Source organism: Platalea leucorodia (genome assembly GCF_965183815.1).
Source record: "Platalea leucorodia genome assembly, chromosome: 1".
Lineage (NCBI taxonomy): Eukaryota > Metazoa > Chordata > Aves > Pelecaniformes > Threskiornithidae > Platalea > Platalea leucorodia.
This window is the reverse complement of record NC_138823.1, coordinates 163,370,714-163,385,404: the sequence shown is the minus strand read 5'-3', so window position 1 is coordinate 163,385,404 and position 14,691 is coordinate 163,370,714. Positions and strand designations below refer to the sequence as shown.

General features: G+C 49.6%; 1 protein-coding gene across 2 annotated transcripts in view; it reads right to left on the bottom strand.

Moving 5' to 3' along the window:
• Positions 1-500: 500 nt before the first annotated feature.
• The window catches only part of LOC309589781 (mitogen-activated protein kinase kinase kinase 3-like), an 83,276-nt gene continuing 69,085 nt past the window's right edge, over positions 501-14,691 (bottom strand). For both annotated transcript variants that reach the window (XM_082310288.1, XM_082310289.1), the window contains exons 10-17: positions 13,268-13,335; positions 11,240-11,332; positions 10,041-10,235; positions 9,062-9,210; positions 8,068-8,199; positions 5,249-5,378; positions 4,463-4,640; positions 501-3,193 (exon numbers count right to left, since the gene is read on the bottom strand). In XM_082310288.1, the coding sequence (XP_082166414.1) occupies positions 2,965-3,193; positions 4,463-4,640; positions 5,249-5,378; positions 8,068-8,199; positions 9,062-9,210; positions 10,041-10,235; positions 11,240-11,332; positions 13,268-13,335 (1,174 nt within the window). In that variant the 3' untranslated portion in view covers positions 501-2,964. The remainder of the gene's footprint in view (positions 3,194-4,462; positions 4,641-5,248; positions 5,379-8,067; positions 8,200-9,061; positions 9,211-10,040; positions 10,236-11,239; positions 11,333-13,267; positions 13,336-14,691) is intronic.

The following is a 14,691-nucleotide window of genomic DNA, read 5'->3' as shown; positions in this document are numbered from 1 at the left end:
GAAAAAGTCAAGTAAAAAGTATAAAGAAAAAGTAAAGAGAAAAAGGATAAAGAAAAAGTATAAAAAAAAATAAAAGTAAAGAAGAAAAATAAAGGAAATTTTAAAATAAAGAAATGAAAAGAAATTAAAATCAAATAAATTTTAAAAATATAAACCCCAGCGGATCCGGAGCATTGGGAGGACGCGGGACGGCACGACAAGGGGCCCCGCAGAGCCGCGGGGGCCCAGAGCTGCCCAGGTCCATTATTCCCAGTAAAACCCATCCCTGCCGCTCCCCCCGGCCCTGCCAGCCGGGGCGGCCTGCGGGGTCCTGCGGGGCAGCGGCCCCCTCCCGCTCCAGCCTCTCCTTCCTCCGTGGGTACCTGCCCATGCGGCGCAGGGAAAGCCGCCGGGCCCGCAACAGGCGAAATAAAATAAAATTAAAAAAAAAAAAACAACAAAAAACAAAAAACCCAAACAAAAGCCAACTTTACACGGCATAATTTTACATTCTCTTTTCCTAGTTTCATTCTGTACATCAGAACACTGCAAGGGTTTTAAAAAATAAAACGGCAAAGGCACCTGAGGAGCGAGGCGCACACGCGCGCACACACACGGTGCACACACACACACGGTGCACACACACACACACACGCACACGTGCACACACACACGCGCGCCGCATCCATCCACGGGAGGACTTGGGCGATTTGGGGGCCCCGCGAGCGTTTTGGGGCAGCCGGGAACCCCGCTTTGCTCTCAAGGCTTTGGAAAGAAGGAAAACGCCCACCCACCGCTGAAGGGCTGAGAAAACCAAAACCAACCAGATTCAATGAAAGAGGAGGAAACAGCTTAAAAATGTTTCTGTTTTTTTTTTTTTTTTTTTAAGCTTTGGTAAAAACTTTGTTACCCTCTTCCGACAAAACCCTTCCCAGTCAACACTGATCAGTTTTTCCCTTGTATTTTTTCCCGTCCATCCCATATGACTGAACAGACTGATGGATTTGGTCCTATTCACAGAATAAAATTTGCACCCCCCCTCCGGAGGCGAGCTGCCCCTCGCCGCTGTGGTCCACCGGCACAAACCCCCGGCTTCCCCGCAGCCCAGCCTGCGTAACAACCCGCCTCTGCAGCTTTGCAGGCAAACGTATAGGGACTCTTTTTAGCTATTTCTTTTAATTTGCCCTAACACTACCAGTGATTTTTGGGTTTTTGTTTGTTTGTTTGTTTTTAAACTGAAATAACTCTAATTTTTGCTTCTCTTTTCAGAGCTGTGGACAAGGAAACGCTCCCACCGCCACGCTGGCAGTGCAAAGTCTTGATCTCTTCCACGCGGAAGAATTCAAGGATGCGTGAAGTCACACGAACAACCAAGTTCTCCATTTCTTCTTCAGTCCAAGCAACACTTTTCATTTTCAATTAAAACACTATTAAAATAAACCTGCGTTTGACACACTGGCTGAAGATGGCAATCTCCAGGTAACGGTTTATTTAACCCTTTGCTGAGCCAGGTGGAAATAGCTAATGCATCAGGGAAGGGGGAGGAGGGATGGTGCAATTAATTTGTCCAAAATAACCAAGAGCTGATTAATTAATTAGCTTCCAGGGACTTTGTGCATGCTCCCTGCCCAGGTTTTCCAGCAGGGGAGCACTGGTCAAAGAGGCTGTAGCCCAACTCTGCTTTCAACTGGCCCATTTTCTCCTACAAATTCAAATACACCGCGGGAAGAAATCTGTTTCCAGCTGCCCTCGACCGACGCAGCTCTGCTCTCCCGCTCCGAGGTTTCCCGGTCCTGCAGCCGCTCCCTCGGGCACCGCCGCGGAGGTGACGTCCCCCTTCCCTGCACCCAGGGCTGGTTCCACGAGCCGTGGAGAAGGCACCCAGCCCTCGGCAGCCCAGATCCGCACGCACCGGTCCCCTCTGCCTAATTTTAGGCACTCGCTTGGGTTTTACGGAGACCCACTGGGCTCCTCCTGCAGCTCGGCTTCCCAAAGGCGTTGGCATCCCTCCAGCCCCAGCGTAGCAGCGTGGGCAGGGGTTAGCAGGGCTATGAGCAGAGAGCCGCCCTCGCCAAGATCCCCCCCAGCTCCCACCTGAACCCCGATGGTTCCCAGCACGACCTGGCTGGTGCTCAGCCCTGCCCGCCGCAGGCATCAACAGCTTTCCAACATCCCTCCGCACGGCCCGTGGCAGAGGTCCCGGGCATCCGTCCGTGGGTGCACCCCACAGAGACCTCCTGCGCCCCGAGAAGACCCCTTCTTCCAAGATTCGCACACGCACGCGTGCACACGCACACACACACACGCGCAAAGGCAAAGTCAACACGGACGCTGCATCATTGAGCCCGACTCCGTGCTTCGTGCCGAGTTGAGCATCACTCCTTGATTGTAACCGCTTAAGGCACAGAACAGTATTAAATGCTGCCCCGCTGGAGGTGCTGGCCGGTCCCACGACCTCCAGGAGGGTTTGGTCCCCTTGTGAATGGGCCATCTGGGTCCCCCCGACTCTGCGGTCTGAGGATCATCTTCTCTGGCTTGGCTGAAGCCCGTGTCTGTTCCCCTGCGAAAGGTGGTGTTTGCAACCGAGCATCTTATTCCTCCGCTGCTCCTGGGGATGCTGCCAGCGTCGCTGTCATGCTGGGGGGGACAGAGCCCATTCGCCGCACTTTCCCCACGAGATAAGTAAAATGGTGAGGGGGGACGACCCCGACATCGCTGGCGGCAAGAAGGTTACTTGGTCCTAGGCCAGCACCCGCACAGTCCGGGAAATCCCTCGCTCTGAATACCCGGCGCCGACAGTCCCGAGCGCAGCTTGGAAATCCAACAACGTGGCGGGTGCCGAGCCGGTGCCGAGCAAGAAGGGACCCGCGGGGGCCACCGCCAGGACAGCCCAGGGCGGAGGTCTGAACCGCAGAGCACAAAAGGCCGCAGGTCTGGCGGCCGCCCCCCTCCCGCCGGCGTTTCCCCATCCCCGCTGCCAGGGGCTCAGAGCCCGCAGTTGACGAAGGGGTGTCGCAGCAGGTCCTCGGCCGTCGGCCTCCGCTTCTCCTCCACGAAGATCTGCTTGAGGAAGTTGCGGCAGGAGTTGGAGACGCCATCGGGGAGCTGGGGGTTGGTCGGCTGGGTGGCGATTTTAAAAATAGCCGCCATGGCTTCGAACTCTGCCCACGGCGGCTTCTCCGTTAACATCTCCACCACGGTGCAGGCCACGCTCCTGCAACAACGCCAAGCATGCAGGGGTGAGGCAGCGGGTAAGGGACGGGGGTGGCTGTGCATTTGAAGTCTAATCGGCTCTAGGATTTCGCCTGCCTGGAACGGACTGTGCCGGGAGCAAACAGGCCTGAGAGATGGGCGCACGTCTCCAGTACGCGTGGCCCCCCGAAGCTCACTGTTCACACAGCTCCTTGGCACGGGGCTCTCCGCTCCCGCTAGCGAGAGTGAACTTGCAAGTCTTGCCCTAAAGCTGGTGGCTTTTCTGCCTATGTTAACAGGCAGATATTAAGTTTTATAAAAGCATATCAGAGACTTTATCGGAGCATGCCCCGAAGGGAAACCCAGGCACAAGTTCAGACACAGCAATAGCACATAGTTCCCCAGGAAGCTGAGCTAGAATGAAACGTGTTCACCTACATCCAACTTCATCTCTGACCTGCCTCTGAGAAGGAGCACGTCAGACGAGCAGCAAAGAGCCTGAGAGGTTTCCCTGTGCTTGCTGAGGAGTCCTCGTCTCAGCAGGGACCCTCTCTGCCACCTCCATTCGTAGCTGCTCCTAAAATACTGAACCCTCCCATCGGCCAGAGCGGACGGTGCAGGGCTGCCTGCTAAGGACGCCCTAGGTTTTCCCCCCCAGCCTCCGGTGGAGGGACTAGTTTTTGTTGACCCTATTTTGCTTGGGCACCCAATGGAAAGCACACTGCGAAAACAGTGCCTCCTCCCCATTTATTGGGAGGATTAGCAGCGTTACCCCAACCCTTTTAGGCTCCAGTTGACATCTGTGGATCTCCACAGATCAAAACATTCATAAGCAGCCAATGATTTTGGTTGCCTTTGTGCCTGAGCCACGTGCAAACACCCAGCAGCAGTTTTTGAGAGGCCGCACAAGATCCCCCCGAGTCTCCAAGCTGGGCTTAGCTGACCTAAAATCAGGGCCACCAAAACTCAACAGCTCTTTTAGCAAACTTTGTTATCAACCTGCTTTCCAGAATTAAAGAGCAGCTACAGGGTCGGGCTGCGCATGCCCCCCCGACGTGATAAAAGCTTCTAAAAGGAAGTTGTGATTTTGAGTGCTCTTGTTTTGGGACTTTCAGCTACAACATGCTCTCTCTGGATATCTGAACCGTTGATCCTAACATTTAGCTCCCACTTCCATCCTTTGTACTGCTCTGTCTTCCAACTACTAGCTATACCTGTTGCTCTCATCCCCACTTCCCAAAGGGATCATTCGTTTAAGCGGCAGTGGTGAGGTTTCTACTGTATTCCTTACCACACGTCAGCTTTCCTTCCATAACCTTCTCCACTGATAACCTCTGGGCTCATCCAGTATGGTGTTCCCGTGACAGATTTAATCCCAGTCCCAGACATGCAGATGGTCTGGATGCGTTTGCTGGCCCCAAAATCTCCAAGTTTCACATTTCCAGCAGAATCTCTCAAGATATTGGCACCTAAGGGTGAAAAGCAAAAACAAAAACACCAAGAGATGAAGCAGCAACCTGAATTGAAGTGGCTACAGCAAGGAGAGCAGGGGGGCAAAGCAAAGAGCTGGACATGAGGGAGCGTTGATGGGTCTGGACTCAGCATTACACAAAACGCGCCTCTCCTAAGGCAGCTGCCCTCCGAGAGGGCTGACTCCCATCGGCTCTCCTGGATAGCCTCGCTCAGCAGGTTTCCCAAAAGCGAGCAGTGAATGGGAGACAACAGATCATCCTCCCGACGTGTAGACAGCAGAACAGAGCCTCAGATCCCTCGGAATGCCAGGGCCTCTCAATTCTTGGGATGTTACACCAGGTTTTTAGATGTGTAAGGGCAGTTAACAATAATCCCTCTCAAGAGTACTTAATCTGGTCTTCCCAGGCAGAAGACCACACAAGATTTTGGTTTCAGCGGCTTGTTCAAGATTCTCGTGGTTCAAGCTGGTAAAGGCCAGGGGCAAAAATACTTTAAATACCAGATCCCAGCACTATGTTTTGCACAAGAATTTATATTGGGGCGGGGGGAGGCTGGGCTGAACAAATCCAAGCAAGCAAGAAGCCTCTCTGTATTATCTACTCACCTTTAATGTCTCTGTGGACAATCATATTGCTGTGTAAGTAGAAGACTCCCTGCAGGATCTGCCTGGTGTACTTCCGTGTGACGTTCTCGGTCAGAGCACCGTAAGCTTTTAGCTGGTCCTTTATTGAGCCCTGTTGCAAAGAAACAACACGCGCCAACCGTAAGGACCAGCAGAACCCGGTGTATCACGTTGCAGTGACTTTTAAAACTTTCCTGACTGCTCTATCTCCCAGCTTAAAAAAGCCACTCTGCTGTAGAAACAGCAAGATAAAAATCCACTAAGTGCTGAATAGAGCAAGGACTTCTTCCCAGTGTCCCAGATCCCACCAGAGAAAGAGGTATGGTCTCTGGTGCCTACCAGTGCTACCTTCTGCCAACACTACAGATCTTTTTCCCCCTCTAGTGGCTGGACATCACCAATAGCTCATGGAGAAGGACCAACTGAGGAGTTACAACTCAAGCGAGAAGATGAACTTGACTAGTTCTTCAGGGCCAAGCTGATGAGTCAGTCTTCTACGAAGCCTCCCCCCCTGCAACCTGTCACAGCAAGGACTACCCACTGCCATGAGGCGGACAGACTCACGAGGGACATGATCAGCCCCACATGCGACTGCTTCAACAAGAAGACCCAGGGTAGACAATTTGCAAGTACCCAGCCTTGAATTTCTGACCCAGGCATGCAGGCTCCTACAGGTTTGATTTTATTGATCAAAGAGGCAAGGAAGCAGAGGTGCAGCCACCTACCATCTGCAGGACATGGACCTCCTTGGTTTTAGCTGTATTTTCTGTCCGCTTGGAAATGGATATCCCTCACTATCCTGTGTTTTAGCAGGGATGAACCAGAGGCAGATTTGGGGTTCAACCAGAGAGGTCACGCCCAGATCTACTTCCAGCTTTCAGTTTGGCTGAAGAGCAGGAGGGGAAACTCCTCCTGTTTCTGCCTGTCCTGCAGCTCCAGGGTTGATCCAAGACTGCCATAGTCCCTCTCTTCTGGGAACAGTGGGATGCTCTGCTCCAAGTCAGTCACTCAAACTCTATCAGCTTTTCCACATCCACCCACCTCTGCTGTTGCTCTGCCCAGCTACTGTTTTGGCTTTCTTTTGAGGCTGGTGGTGATCCTGTGGGTGGGCCTCTCCTTTCCCTTTCACAGTGCTGCTGAAGTAACCCAGGATGCTCTGAAATTACCCCCTTGTACAATTTGTATGCAGGGTATATTCCCTCACCCGCAACCCGAACAAGCTTTCTTATCCTGGCCTCCCTCACGCTGATGGGGGGACATCAAACATGAAACGAGGAAGGGGAAACAGGGTCTTCAAGGCCTTTGGTCAAACAGACCATTCCGTTTTCCAAGCATAAATTCAAAAATTTAGGCAGGGCAGGACAGAAAATACAGTCTCAGCTATTTAATGGGGGCAATCCTAAGAATGCCAGGCTAAAGGTGCACCCAAGCTTGGCCCCGTGAAGGTTCTGCCAAGCTGGCTGTGTTAAATCAGAAGCTTGGCCAGATCCAGCATTGTAGAGCTGCTGCCCTGCAAGGTTTGGGAACTCATTCACTTCCACTGGCCCTGGAAACCAAAGCTGAGCTGCTTTTGTGAAATGAGCCGTTGTTGCAACACGAAAGTCAATCTGTATTTGGTCAGAGCTCTGGTTTATCATTAAAAAAACAAACATTCAACTTCCAGCCCTGCTGGACACTGCCCCAGCATCGAATGTTGGTTTCCTGGCTGCTAACAAACATCGGCACACTGCAGAGTAAGTGGCAAGGAGACTGCTGAAACTCCCGGGGTTTACTCCTCCGGGCCCATGCCTTGTGGTAAGGCCTGAAAGCGAGATGCCTGCCCGCAGGGAGAGAGGGAGGACAGGGCTTGGAAGGGACTCAAAGACGTGGAAGTCCACCTGATTACCCACGTGCAAGATGCGTTAGGAGGCCTTCTAGCATGTTTACTAATGATCAAAATTATTTGCGACCAGATGACTTAATAGTCCCTTCTGACCTTACAAATCTCTGTACAAACAAGGGTTTATTCTCCCACACTCTGGGGAATGAATCCAGCTGGACAGGCGGGACTTAGCAGACCGGATCCTCCAGCAATGTAAATAGCGTTATGCTGGTTCATACCAACTGATGACTTTGTCTAGATGGCTGATGTAATTCACATGCTCGCAAACAGAGAAAGAGATGTTCAACTAATCTGCGTACATTCTCCAGCCCCTGCTTAGACTCTCTCAGAGCTTTCTGATCTTCTTTTTCCCTAGGGCTATTTCTCTTATATCAGCAAAGCCACAAATGGACGCCAGTCCTGCACAAGAGGATAATGCTACCAACAAAAAGTTCTGTCCTGAACAGGAGAAGACTTACAAGTAACACTTTTTAATACACACATGCTGAAAGTCATAAATAATCGGTGACAGCTGTGGGTGGACAGTTGTACTATTAGCTTTTCCTGCAGGGATTTGCAATAAATACTTAAGGATGGGCTCAGGCCACAGTGTTTGGAGCCAGATCTGGATCATGTCCCACATTCACCAAGTTCAGATTCCAGACCGGGAACACACCCTGCTGCAGGATTCAAACCTAAAACATGCCTTCAAGGCTTTTGATTTCACCCACTGCACGTTGAGGGGCTTCACCATGACATCTGACTCACAACCTAAGCTTTTCCAAGCCTTAGGGATGCATCCACTGGTTTGTTTTGGCTCATCAGATACAGAGCAGCTCAGCTGAACAGTTTAACTCCAGATCCAATTCCACCAAACTCCAGGGCAGGCTAAATCTGTTCTCTGTCTCTCAGGATAATCTTTAGCAGGAACCACACTTACCCCTGGCATGTATTCAACAAAGATAGACAGTTTCTTCTCCTCAGGATCCCGCAAGCACCCATAGTACTGCACTATCCTGTCGTGACGGAGAGTCTTCAACAGCTGAATCTCACATTCTAAGGCATTCACCTCCTGCAACAAAACAGACGGGCTTCGTGACGAAAGGGAACGGTTACTTTGGCAATATTATCTAAATATTGCTCGATGCTGAGCACTCTTTTCATAGCACCTGCGAAGCTGCCCATGAGGACATCAGCCACGCAAGGCTCAGAAATGAGAAGCACTGCCCTAAGAATAGAATAGAATAGAATAGAATAGAATAGAACAGAACAGAACAGAACAGAACAGAATAGAATAGAATAGAATAGAATAGAATAGAATAGACTATTTCAGTTGGAAGGGACCTACAACGATCATCTAGTCCCACTGCCTGACCAATCCAGGGCTGACCAAGTTAAAGCATGTTGTTAAGGGCACTGTCCAAACGCCTCTTAAACACTGACAGGCTTGGGGCATCGACCACCTCTCTAGGAAGCCTGTTCCAGTGTCTGAAGAAACAAGTAAGGAGAGAAAGAGATGGGATACACAAGGGCTTGGATTTGAGACAGGTTTACTTATTTACTCATGCTCAAGAGGTTTTTCTGGAAAGGTGTGAGTGAAGACACCAGCAAAGCTAATGCAGAGCCCAGAGGAGGAAGAAGGTGAAGGCAGCAAGAAGGCTGAAACTAAGGAAGAGCAGACAGACCTGCAAGAGATGATACCCGAGACAGAGCGGCCCAACACCACCAAGGAACTGGGAGGTAGAGAAGCCACCAGAGGATACTGACTGGTGCCACAAGCCATCGGGGACCACTCCGAAGAGGGCAAACAACACACACTGTCTTTACACGCTGCCTTCCGTCAGGGACACAGACCCCTCCGCCACCTCTACCCTCAGCCTCCAGCCCACAATCCCCCAACGTGCTGCGGAACGCAGTCCTGCCCTCGTACTCACTTTACTCGTCTCTTGACTGTCGGGGTCAAAAGGCACCTGCTTCACCGACAGCTCCCGGCCAGTGTCGGCATCGTAGCAGAGATAAACTTCCCCAAAAGCTCCTCTTCCGAGCAGCTTCCCCAACCTCCAGTTCACAGGTGCCTGCAGGGCTACACGAGAGAGGAGAGGGTTGAGAGAAGAGCACAGCAGGGAGACTTCAGCATCAGGGTCCGTCTGACCCTACAGAACGCAGATCAGGCTCGCAATGAGCTCACCAAGGAAAGCAGTGAGCCACCCTCTCCCAGGGGCACCACGACAAACCAGTTTTAATTGCACGAATGCTACTGGTGTGTGTGGGGGATGTCTCCCAGTCTGCATTAGTATAAAGCAGAAACAATCCCAGAAAAGTCATATTTCTTTAGAGTCCTTCCTCTAGAAACTGCGTTCTTAGCTAAAGTTGAACTTCCCTCTGCTACCGGAGTGGTTAGCGGGATACAGCATGGCTGAGCAGCAACTCAGGCAGGGAGCAGTAAAGAGTTTTATCTCACTACTCGTTTCTAGGTTGTTATCCATCACTGAACAGGCCCAGAATGCACCAATTTCTACAGTATGGGCAGTCTTGCAACACCAGAGCAGCCTGCAAAACCTCTGGACCCATTTGCTCCTGCATCCCAAGTCTCCCAGAAGCTTCTGCTGTGCGAGCACATTGACAGTCCAACACAAAAGCAATTTTCTGCAACTCAGCAAGTGACGAAAACCAGCTGACCCCACACGCGCCTTCAAGTCAAGGCCAAGGTAAGATACAGGGTGTTGTATTAAATCTTCCTCATCTAGACGTAAGCTAGCACAGCGTGGCTCGTGTTGGGGATGGAATCAGGGTGCATTCACACATGGTTAGCTTAGCTGATGCCCACCAACTCAGCAGGGGACGGTAGCTCAATTTTGTGTTGAGACCCAGATGTACTGAGACCTCAGACACTAGGGGCTTCGATTCACTTACAGTTCCTAGCTTTCGTAGGGGAGGTGCTGAAGACCTGCAGACCTTTTTCACAATTGTTCCACCATTTGGGCCTGTACTCGTCATACTGCAAGGTGCTGAGCTTGCTGTCCCCATTAAAGCTCTTGGTTCGGCTAGAAGGGACAAGCTGAAACAGGTTCTCCTGTGGGAAGTAACTCCTGGGGAAAGTCCTCCGGCCTGTAGGAGAAAAGGGGGAGAGTTATGGCAAGAATGCACACACCAGCTTGGATCTACCTATCACCCCCTTCTCACATCACTGCCCAGATCCAGTGATGCACCTCTTCAAATTAAACAAAACAAGTGTAATGAAACTGAAGCAAAGCCCCGTGAACGTTTTTAATTCAATTTAAGAGTTGTTAACAGCAGGCATTAGGCATTACAGCTAATGCAGATGTTTCCAGAGGGGTTTGCAACAGTTTAATTACATTAGGGGGTTTGTTGGTTGTTAATCACAATTAAACTCTGAACAGGCAGGAATTTACACTGCAAATTATCCCTGCCATCCCCTAAGACCACAATACAAATGACCACACAAGCAATAGCAGATCTCACGATAACTGCTTGCACGAGGGTGGTGTCACTGAGAGAAGAAGTTCATTCTGGAAGGCTCAATATGCTGTCTGCATGTCCTCAGTATTTTTTTTCCAAGGGAATTTGAGCCTTATTCAGTTTTGCCTCCCACCACTTGCAGTCTCACACAGCAAAAGACAGAGCAGCAACGAGGTGATGCAGTGGTCCCTGAAGCTCAGAGCTCACCAGCTTAAAAGAGAGATGTGAACAGATACTGCTACCCTGAAATTGCTAGGGGATTTTGTACAGCTCTGTGAGAAACCAGCATCCTCAAAAGCAAGCAATTTAGGGGAACAGAAAGGCTGATATCGCCAGGGATGAGAAAAGCTACCCATCCATGTGGCTAAGTTAAAACACTAGGTACAAGCAGAGCAGGAGCTGAGCACTGACTGTGATAGATGCTGTAGATGCTTGGCACTTCCCAAGAGCAGACCAGCAAGGTCTCACAGAGCATGCTTTTCAAAATATGCAAGTGAAACCCAAATTACTTGGTTCTTCTCCTTTCATTCGAAAATTCTCCCTCCAAAGTCTCTCCAGTCCTAGGTAGTGTCACAAGCCACTGAGATCCTGGACCGAGCACCTCCCTCCCCGACCCTCCATCATTTTCTTACCATCGCTGTAGTCCTTGCGGCTTTGGGAGAGGTGGTACTGCCTCGGGAAGGTGCCACCTTTCCCAAACCTCTCGCAGAACGGGATGTCGAAATCTGTCAGGAGGGAAGAAGAGACGCATTTCTGAGATCAGCTCCGTATCAAATGCCCAGAGCGTTTCTTATGGGAAAGCGTTCTGGTCTTCACGCTAAATTACAGGCAAGAACAAGGTGACAAGCTGTTCATTTACATGACCATACATTCCCCAAGGCTCACTCTGAAATCTGACCACAGCCACACACTCCTTAGTGGAAAATAAGGGTTAGACATGCTGGTCTTGGTCCCCCTAAAGCAAAGTGGTTTAACTGCTGACTTTATGGACCCTGGCCCACACTGTTCAAATAAAAGGCAGGGGATTAACATAGACCATGCCTGATTTCCAAGACAGAGCACTAAACATCTTATTTGCACATGGACAACAGAAAAAGTAGTGTGGAAACAGAACTGCCAGGCAGGGTCAGGCCCAGATCCATCTATTCCAAAACCTCTGCTCTGATATCAGCTATTTCCAGGGAAGTGCAAAAATCCAGCACTTGGCTAACACCTCCCCTCTTTCTTCTCAGATGCAACTCCTGATCTCTGAAAGCCAGAGACCATTTTATACCCTCAGAGCTCCAAACTTTTATATTTACTTTGATTAAATGCTAGAAAGATAGATTTAGGATATACAGAAGGGATTAAAGACCATCAGAGTTTAGATCAGGCAGGAGATTATGAGAGAGATGGATGGACATGTGAGATAAGGACATATTTTTTTAATAAAAAAACGCAGCAGAGGAAGCCATTGCTGGTAGCACTGAATAACTTGAGATTAAAATATCTGTCATTTCCCCCCCATCTTTCACCTCCTGTTTTTCCTCCATCTAACTCTAATGACACAGTCCATTCTGATTGTTTGTTTGTCTTAGCCTGGGGCCAGCAGCCGCTCCTTGGAGACCATTCCTGGCCCCGGCTGCGCTTCAGCATGATTTCCCCATTACAGCAGCGTGCAAGAGGAGCACATAATGGCTGAAATATGGTCAGAAAGAAAAGCAGCAAGGACAGGTCAAGAGGTTCTCGTCAAGCCACGTGTGAGCGACGATGCCGAGTGGTGTCTCAAAGCAAAATGCCTCCCCTACCACTAGGGATGTATTAAAACCTTCAGCGACATGGACTGACTGCAGCTTCAGCTCTACATTTCAATCTAGAAATCCTGCCTCAGGCCAGAAATGAGTTATCACGCTACAGGCTGACTGCCATTTGTTCATTTTTAATAGTGGAAGTCATTACAATATTACAGAGTTTCCATGATTTAACCAGCTGGATGTTTAGAAGTGATTAAGCAGTAATCTATGATCCTTGCAAGTTACCAATACACTTTCTCTAACAGCACTTGCAGTATTACAGATTATTAATGCAAGTGGAAGAGGTATAACTCCCTAGAGAGTTTGGGACTCAGGTTTTGCTATGTAGGAGGTCGGGATGCTGAAAGTCCAACTCACAGGTACTAGCAGAGACAAAAGGTGATGCCACAAGACTGTTTCCAGCTTCTCAGCACCTCCCAGTTGTCTCTAAATACAAGAGCAAGGCTCCCTCAGCACTTTCTTCCAACACAGAGCTCATCACTGATCCTTCAACAGCTTTACTTGCTTGCACCCATGTATTTCAGGGCCCTTGCTACCCAGTTTGGACTGTTGTTGCTGTAAACTGATTCCCAAACAGGCCCAAAGGTTCTTCAGTGCTACCACCATTGCTGCAGAGCCAAGAAGGGTTAATGATGACAAGAGCAGCCCTGCCTGTGTTTGATGCTCTGGGTCTTTTGATTTTAGAGAACATTCATGTTTGATCATTGCAGGGTCATTCTGCAGTGTAACCTAAGCAATGGAGCTGGTTTGCTTGATTGTTTTTAATTACTTTTCATGCAGTGCCACCCCTCTAATAGCCTTTATCCAGTTTCTTTATTACATGCTTTTTATACTTTTGAGCAAATACAAACCTCCAAGAATGCTTACCCATGCAATCAAGACTGTCTTTGGGATGGCTCTTCCTTCCAGGAACAGGGGTTTGGGTAAAGGGAGGGCTGCAAAGGGATGAAAAGAAAAAAAAAAAGAATACACTTTATTATATCAGAAAGGCTGTGGAATGAACTAGGAAGTGTTTACACGCAGGAAGCACAGGCTATACGACGAGACGCACTGATCACTGATCAGCCCAGTCTACCCGACTGAGGTTCCATCCCCAACTTGGACCAGAATAAAGACTCTTTTCTTGCTGGATCACAGCTTGTTCCTGTGGCAAACAAAAGGGATGCTGCAGAAAACACAGTCACCAGGCTGAAACGAAGCAGCCAAAGATCGCATCACAACACCTATGCACAAGACGGCACAGAAGGAGGCATGCAGATTTCTCTTCCCTCAACATCAAGCGTTCAACCATGCAATTCTGCTTTCTGAGAACATTGCTTAGTTGCTGCAGATGTACACACTGGAGTCCTTCAGCCACGCTTAGTTCATGGAGGTATTTAAAAAATGGGTAGATGTGGTGCTTAGGGACATGGTTTAGTGATGGGCTTGGCAGTGATAGGTTAACGGTTGGACTCGATGATCTTAAGGGTCTTTTCCAACCTTAATGATTCTATGATTCTATGCGGGTCTCCCCTCCTCTGCAACATCATCCCGACCTTCCTCACACAGGAGGGTCCGTACCACCACCGGGCACACAAACCCTCCCAGGAGACCAGGAGGGAAGGGTGAGGGATCGGTGCTTCAAGGCTCAAGGTCTTTGAACTACACTGAGAGGATGATAAAGCACTGCGAGAGGATCTCAGCAATCCTCATTTCACTCTGTAAGGGCCAACAGGGTGATCTGGACAGGTTGCCTTTCCACTCTCCCTTTTAACAAAATGGGCATACTAGAAGAACTCTGCTTTGTAAAGTGCTCTGAAATCTACTCATGTCAAAGCTGATCGCGACAGCTTTGCTACGGTGAAGAGAAATTTGTTGTGTTATTTCTTAGCATCAGACTGGTCACCATGCCTGGTGACTAGCTCTGCCCTCTTGAGGCTAATGCCATCTCAAGCAATCGGCAGCAACGGCTCAGCTACATCTTTGCAGGAATAGTCATACTTACTCCTCTTTCTGCCTTTGAAAAATATAGCCCTCGTGCCTTTTCCAGCTCCTAGACCCCATGACTGAACACAGCCGCCTGCTTCTTTGTATGGGAAACCAAGCCATAGTGCCCTGTTGCAAACATGCTTAACGTTCTATTCTTGGTTCACAAAAAAGCGTTATAACCAGGCCGTGCTCCTTCTGTTGTTCTTCCTTGCAAAGTCTACGCAAAAGCGAAGCTGGGGCATTGAGGCTGGGAGCACAAGGAATCCAGCTTCACTACAGCCGTAACAATGAGCAAATACATCACAGGAAATTATTAAAAGCCA